General features: G+C 40.5%; 1 protein-coding gene across 1 annotated transcript; it reads left to right on the top strand.

The window, feature by feature from the left end:
- The first annotated feature begins 1,328 nt into the window (after nucleotides 1-1,328).
- Nucleotides 1,329-4,661, top strand: LOC131216902 (uncharacterized). The gene is made up of 5 exons (XM_058211506.1): nucleotides 1,329-1,752; nucleotides 2,207-3,028; nucleotides 3,188-3,267; nucleotides 3,590-3,661; nucleotides 4,022-4,661. The coding sequence occupies exons 1-5, from the start codon at nucleotides 1,423-1,425 to the stop codon at nucleotides 4,365-4,367; spliced, it is 1,650 nt and encodes a 549-aa protein (XP_058067489.1). The 5' UTR covers nucleotides 1,329-1,422; the 3' UTR covers nucleotides 4,368-4,661.
- Nucleotides 4,662-7,634: the final 2,973 nt, after the last annotated feature.

The raw sequence follows: 7,634 nt of genomic DNA, 5'->3' as shown, positions 1-7,634 counted from the left end.
ATTCAAATTTAAGGAAATTTTTGTTGTGTCCCCTCCATCTGTGGCTACTAATTTTGATAATAGAAATATGATTTCAAATTCAGGAATTGCCTAAAAAGTGCTTATATTTATTTGTATTTAAACCACATAAAAAAGTTGAATGGAACATTACAAGTTTCTTGGAGTCATCTCTCCGTTTGTATGACAGTGACTTATTTAATTGATATGGTGGGCCAATATGCCCTTGCCTGGACGGAAATCGGTCTAGGCAAGGGCTCTATGGGGCCGTCATGATGTATGGGTTTTATCCACACTGTTCATCCATTTTTCCAGACCATTTTAGGATATGGGCGCTGAGATAGATCCAATGCTCAAGTGGACCGCACCACATGAAGCAATAATTCCAATGACATCAACCGTTGAAGCCTTATTAGGGCTCACCTTGATATTTATTTTTCCATCTAACCTATTCATAAGGTCACAAAAACATGGATGAATGGAAAATATAAATGTCAGCTTGATCCAAAACTTCTGTGGCCCCACAAAAAAAAATTAATGGTGGGAGTTCAATCCCCAGTGTGTGGTCTACTTGAGACTTGGATCTGCCTCGTTTTTGCTATCATATCCTAAAATGATCTGAACAAATGGATGAACGGCGTGGATTAAACCCATACATCACGGTGGTCCCCACAGAGCCCCTGCCTGGACTGATTCCGTCCAACCCGGTAGGACTTAATCCGAGTTCCAACAGGCTGGGCTGGACCATTTATTAGCCCTAACCCGGCTCGCTAGACATTGGGCCTAGATTTCAAGCCCAGCCCTACAGGCCTGGGATGTGGGCTAGTGCCAACCTTAGCTCTAGCTTAGAATGGCATACGTGTGCAAGATCCAGTCCGTTAATCGGACAAATCTTACTGTGATTTTTATTATATCTAATAACAATTGTCAATCTGCTCATGGGATGGACGAAAAAAGTACGGGAAATGGATGTATAAAAATCGAAAATACACGTCTGACCACTTGGCATCTAAGAATATTAAATTATGTAAAGTTGTCTCCACATGATGAGCGGACAGGATCTGTAATTCATACTTCAGGACCACATCGGTCCGCGAAGATCATTCTCAACCCCATTTGCGCGAATATCCTCCACCTGTCCCGATGACGTCGAGGACTGTTTCGCAATTCGCCTCAATAACGGGAAGGACCCCAACGGCTAGTTCGTGTTACCGTTGGACGTCTTTCATTTTTAAATTCAAAGCTCAAACCAAAATTCCTTCTTAAAAAAGAAAGGCCCTTTCATGCAGAAAAACCCCCAAATTTCACAAAAATCTGAAGAAATTTTTTTCTTTTACAACACCAATCTGCAGCATCTCTCTGCAATTCACCTTCATCTCCATCCCAAGCTCCATAAAACACCGTCAAAAAATCCAACGGTAGAAAATGGTCTACACATACACCCCAGCTTACTACTCTTCTCTACATGACACAATCACCTCTCTGTGCAAGACCATCCTCCCATTTTCTCTCAAGAAGCGGCGATTGCCGGCCCTCGCTGCAGAGCAGAAGCTTGCCAAGCAACAGTCAGAGAACCTCAAATGGCAGCAAGAATCGTTCCATCGGATACTCAACTTGATTGGTCTCCACAAGGAAGGAATCTTGGCTGAAAATGAGGTATCGGCCTACCGGTCCCACCTCCTTGATACACTCATCGCTTCTCCGGCCGATCAGGAGCAGCCCGTAATCGTCCGAGACAAGTTGCTGTTTCTGCAGGTAAGATCATAAAAGAAAAGAAGTATTATAGAAGCTTGATTGAATTAGCTTCATTTTCTCATTGGGGCCAGCCAAAATGCACGGGACCCACCTTCCGGCGGTCCGTTCCGTCCATCTTGTTGGCCCCAATTGGTGAGGAATGGACCAAAAAAGGTCAGTGCATCTCATCCCATCCATCTGACTTTTATTGGACTGTCCATTTGCATTGAAATGATTGAATGGTGTGGATCATTGAAAAGGAGTTCTTCCCCAGAATCACCTATCTCAAATGGACACTGCTCCTTTGATCCACCACCCACCAATTGGGGCCCACCGGATGAACGAAGTGGATCCCTGAAACGTGGGGCCCTTTATGGGATGCTGGCCCAATCAAATCAGACTTCTGTATGATTGATTTCCATTTCATCAAAATAAAATGGGTGTGAATTCATTCATTTTCGATCTTCTTGTGTAGGAGTTGTTCCACGCGAAATGCATTTCTGCAGATGAGTACCATGCTTCAAAGAGGCCTCTGCTGCAGAGGCTAGCCGTCCAAGGAGCAACAATTGATTGCAGAGATGTGATCATCGTGGGGTCCACAACCCCCGAAGACGAATGGTCAGTGATTGAGCTTAAGGATGAACAATGCTCGACCGATAAAGATACCACACCACTGAAGAGCAATGCGAAGCATCGGTCTCCAATGAAACAGATCAAAGGAGCAGTGACCATGATGGGCATTCCCTCACCATATAAATCAGGAAAAAACAAGGGAAAGAAGGGACTTGAACCCTTGTGCACGATCGATCTGAACCGCCCATCTACTACTACAAGCCCATTTTTGTCTTTCAAAGAAAACCCATTTTGGGAAAGCCTACCAAAAGTTAATGGAGACGAGAACGCGTCCATTTTAATGACTGAGAGCTCGCCGCCAGCATCCATCAAGACCGAGAAAGAAAGGGGCATGGATAAGGTGAAGAAAAAAGCCTTTCGTTCTCTGTTTCAGAAGGAGCAAAGTGAGGAGCCCGGCGAGGATCTTGTACCGGGCACTGATGAGAAAGTAACAAAATCAGCGAAAAAACAATGGAGTTTCGATGGGTTCAAGAAATGGAAGAAAAGTAGTTGTGAAGACGAATTGACGATGCCTTATCTGCCTCCTGGGGAGAGGTCTGATGATGTCCCCTCATCGGCTGATTGCACACTCGTAGCCAGTCCAATTGGGGAGGGTCCCAATACAAAACTCATTAAGAAGACGATACATTCAGATGGATCAGCATCGGATTTCTTCATTGACAAGGTTCGGAAATTCAAATATTTATATGCGTAAATCTTTCATAACTTTTATCTAACTGACCCACATTTGAGAGAAATCCTACCATTGCGAGTAGCCTTCACATATTGTCCCCATTGAAACAATTCATCACTTCCGGATATACTTCATCTTTCTTTCTTGAAGGTTTTGGGAGATAACATAAAGAAGGAGCTGTCGCGGATTCAGACGGAACTGTGCACCTCAAATCCAAACCTCAGTTTCTCGTAATATTCTCTACCGAAACCCACATTTTGATTTATCCCACCTTGTTTCAATTCATGCCGCAATTTGGTTTGTTTGTGTTTGGATGTTCCTTTGAATTCTGTACAGTTAAATTCAATAGGGAGTAAATGGCAAATGTGGCGACCATTTCAATTTCAGCTTCTTGAACTATAATTGAGGTTTGATTGATTGCCATTCCCAATTAAAATGATGCCACCCCACTGCAATGAATTGAAGGGATTGCAATTCAGTTTGACTGAGCAGCCAAACATGTCCTTCATGTGTTCACCACTCATTGATTGCATCTTTCCTGGTCTTTATCAGGAATGAACAAATCGATGCGATCTCGACCAGGCTTCCCGTCGATAAAGCCGACCTGAAAAAGTTCTTCCCCAAGTAAGAAATACTGCATTGTCTATCTATTTATCCATCTGTTAGAAATTTTGAAGTTTATGAGCCACAGCAGCATTCGTACATGTGGGCCCAAGCTTTTGAAGATCCATATGATTGGTCCATCAGAGACCACATTAAACTTTGGGATGCCCAAAGATTTCTCTGACTGCAATATCCCTAACCCTTGAATCAGTAGCTAGAATAGATGGTTAAATGGCCTACTTTCTATGGAAGATAAGCCAGTTTGAAAACTTTTTGGTCATCCCAGTTTCCACAGTAAGGCTCACCAGATCTAATCTAATCTATTTGAATCAATGCTAATATACTATAATTGAACTTATTATTCAAATCTTTTTTATTTAGGTCATGGTGTGATAGGTACGGCGACATTGTGTTGGATGTCGTGAAAAAGGAGTTCAAAGATCATGTTGGTGAGATGGACTCCTTGCGAAATGCTGCCAGAGAGAAAAATAATAATTCAGCAGGGTGGGTGGCATTCGACGATAAAAATGACGAGAACTTCCATCCAAATCTCTTCTACCATAACAACCAATGCCAATCAAAACAACAGGCTCCTTTCAGCAATCGAAAGGAAGATAACTTCCACAGTAGTAACAGCGAATGCTTTGTGAATAACCCATTCCACAACAATAGCTATGAGAATCAGAATCCTTTTTGGAATCCACGGGGCTCATCTATGATGGGTTAGATGTAGCAATGACTTTATTTTCTCTGTCTCTTGAAGAGCTTTGGGAATAAGGGGATTCACATGTTTAGTGATGGCTTATGCATTATGTATATGTAATTGGGAGTGAGATTCATTGGGGCGTATGTGTAGAAAACGAAATTGTGTTTTTGGTGAAAATATGTTTATGAAGTGATATTGTTTTTGAGAGTTTGTTGCCAGCAGTCGATCAAGACTGTTCATATAGTGGGTCTTCACCAGTGGTTTAAAAATTAAGCTCACATCCGGACTGTTTATTTATGGCTGGAAGATTTTCAACCAGGTCATTTGCCGAATATCCAACATGTGGAGGTGGCTAGCTTGATCTGGAACCTATAGTGGGTCATCGCCATGAATGGCCTGTGATTGAAAATTAAGCTGATCTATACTATCTAGCTAACATCCGGACTGTTTATTTATGGCTGGAAACATCTGCTCAGTGTGATTTTCAACCAAGTTATAGGCTGAATAGCTAACATGTGGAGGTGGTATGCTTGATCTGAACTATAATGGGGTCATTGCCATGAATGGCCTGTGATTGAAAATTAAGCTGATCTATACTATCTAGCTAACATCCGGACTGTTTATTTATGGCTGGAAACATCTGCTCAGTGTGATTTTCAACCAAGTTATAGGCCGAATAGCTAACAGGTGGAGGCGGTGTGCTTGATCTTGAACTATAATGGGGTCATCGCCATGAATGGCCTGTGATTGAAAATTGCTGATTTATACTATCTAGCTAACGTCTGGCATTTATTTATGGCTGGAAATACAGTGTGATTTTTTACCAAGTTATTCGCCCAATAGCTACCTAACATGTGGAGGTGTGGTGGTGATTGATCTGGACTAAAACGGGGTCATTGCTATGAATGGCCTGTGATTGAAAATTATGCTCAGCTTAATAATATCAATAGGAAAGTTGAGATGAAAAATGCAGTCAACAAGAAAATTGTGTTACCGAAACATCTGCTCAGTGTGATTTTCAACCAAGTTATAGGCCGAATAGCTAACAGGTGGAGGCGGTGTGCTTGATCTTGAACTATAATGGGGTCATCGCCATGAATGGCCTGTGATTGAAAATTGCTGATTTATACTATCTAGCTAACGTCTGGCATTTATTTATGGCTGGAAATACAGTGTGATTTTTTACCAAGTTATTCGCCCAATAGCTACCTAACATGTGGAGGTGTGGTGGTGATTGATCTGGACTAAAACGGGGTCATTGCTATGAATGGCCTGTGATTGAAAATTATGCTCAGCTTAATAATATCAATAGGAAAGTTGAGATGAAAAATGCAGTCAACAAGAAAATTGTGTTACCTGCAATTGAATATCAAAGAGAACAAAGTCAACAGGAGCAAATTGATGTCTACGATCATCTGCTCTGTGTGATTTCCAAAAGTTATTGGCCTGAAGTAGAAGATCAAACAGAACATACAAAGAGATCCCTCCCTACCTACATGTGGCCACGAATGGATGGCAATCGTGCAATTGTAAATCAAACTGAACAGATCAATCCCTATCCATCTTTCAAATGATCTACACACAGTGATTTTCCAGATAGATGGGTCAGGTGATCCACAGCTACTGACTTGGGTAGTTGGGAAGAAGTCCAACAATGATGACTTTCTTCTTCTTAATGGCTAGGTTCTGGACACAGTGATTTTCCAGCTAGTGATCCGGCTATGAATTGAGCAGTTGGGAACAAGTCCAACAAAAAATCAAACCGCTTCATAACTATCTTAGGGTATGTTTGGTTGCAACTTTCTGTTCAAAAATCACAGCTGTGTAAAAAAAACACTGTTTGGGTAGCTTAGCTTCTTGATAAGCATAGGATGCGTTTGGTTACAGTAAAGGAATTTTGTTCAAAAGTTACTATCTCATCAACTCCTGAATAGAACATAGAGATAGGTAAAACGTTGTTGGGCTACCTTTTAAAAATAGCTTTTACTATCTTATCAACTTTAGCTTTCTCTCTCCACAAGATGGCATTCTAAAGTCCATATGGGCCTCATTTTTTATCCATAATCATAGGTGAACCAACTGCTTTTTTATTATTGATTTGTCTAGGTAGGCCAATATTGAAAGTCAGGGCCCGATTAGACCAACGTCGAAACTGAAATGGTCTGATTCGAATGATATTAAAGATGAACATGATCTACATTGGACATTAATCTAAAAATTGAGGATCAACAGGCCAACTGATTTGTCGTGGGCCCGATCGGACCAATGTCTGGTAGGTCAATGTTGAAAATCAGGGCCCCGATTGAACCAACGTCAAAGCTGAAGGCTGAATGGTCCGATTCAAACAATACTGAAATGACATTGCACATATCAAAAACAAATTGATATGTCATTATTGAAAGCAACGGCCCAATTTGACCAACGCCAAAGTTGAATGGTCTGATTCAAACAATACCAAAGTTTTTTTTTTTTTTTTCTATGAGAGAGGGAGAACTGAAATTTATTGAAATACTTGCAAAGCGAGAAAAGAATACAGAGCCCATAAGCCTAAAAAACAAGCAGCTATAGGGGGAAGGCAGCTGAAGCTGCCTTAACAATACCAAAGTTGAATGGTGCCATATATCAAAGACAAGTGAAGATCAACTTCCCAACTGAACTAATACTAAATATGAATTGTCTGATTGTGTTGAAATTGAAGATCAGTGGTCGATTGAGCTAATTTTAAAAATCAACATTAGATCAATGTTCAAATGAAAGTCCTATTCAAATGATACTAAAGATGAGCAATATGAATATACTGATAAGATAAACTGTCCAATTAATCCAAAAAATGAAGATCAACATTCTAATTGGTACGATTGATCCAAAATCAAAGATCAATATTGAAAGTGAACGGTTTGATGGTGTTGAAAATAGAAATGAATTTGTTTGATGGCGTGGATATTGAAAAATGAATAGCTAATTTTGAAAATCAACGGCCTAATTAGATCAATGTCGAAGATGAACAAACAATATGATTATACTCATAAGATAAATTGTCCAATTAATCCAAAAATGGAGATCAGCAATCCAATTGGTCCAACTGATCCAAAATCGAAGATTTGCAGTCTGATATTGAAGGTGTTCGGTTTGATCATCTTGACAATAGAAATGAATGGTTTGATTGGGTTATTGTGAACCCCTCCCACCTCAACGTGGCAGTGCCCTCACTTCCTTGGATTTGGTATTGATTTGTTAGTGTAGCCAAAGTATGTTATTAACTTGAATATAAAAATATATTTGATTTGG

Source organism: Magnolia sinica, chromosome 10 (assembly GCF_029962835.1).
Source record: "Magnolia sinica isolate HGM2019 chromosome 10, MsV1, whole genome shotgun sequence".
Taxonomy (NCBI): Eukaryota; Viridiplantae; Streptophyta; class Magnoliopsida; order Magnoliales; family Magnoliaceae; genus Magnolia; species Magnolia sinica.
The sequence above is the reverse complement of the archived record's forward strand: the minus strand, read 5'-3'. Positions and strand labels throughout refer to the sequence as shown.

What these genes read in the sequence shown, in the direction of transcription:
- LOC131216902 (XM_058211506.1), top strand. Translation starts at nt 1,423, where the DNA reads ATGGTCTACACATACACCCCAGCTTACTACTCTTCTCTACATGACACA. An exon ending in CGGATTTCTTCATTGACAAG is followed by an intron (nt 3,029 to 3,187) that starts GTTCGGAAATTC and finishes TCTTTCTTGAAG; the next exon opens with GTTTTGGGAGATAACATAAA. An exon ending in AATCCAAACCTCAGTTTCTC is followed by an intron (nt 3,268 to 3,589) that starts GTAATATTCTCT and finishes GGTCTTTATCAG; the next exon opens with GAATGAACAAATCGATGCGA.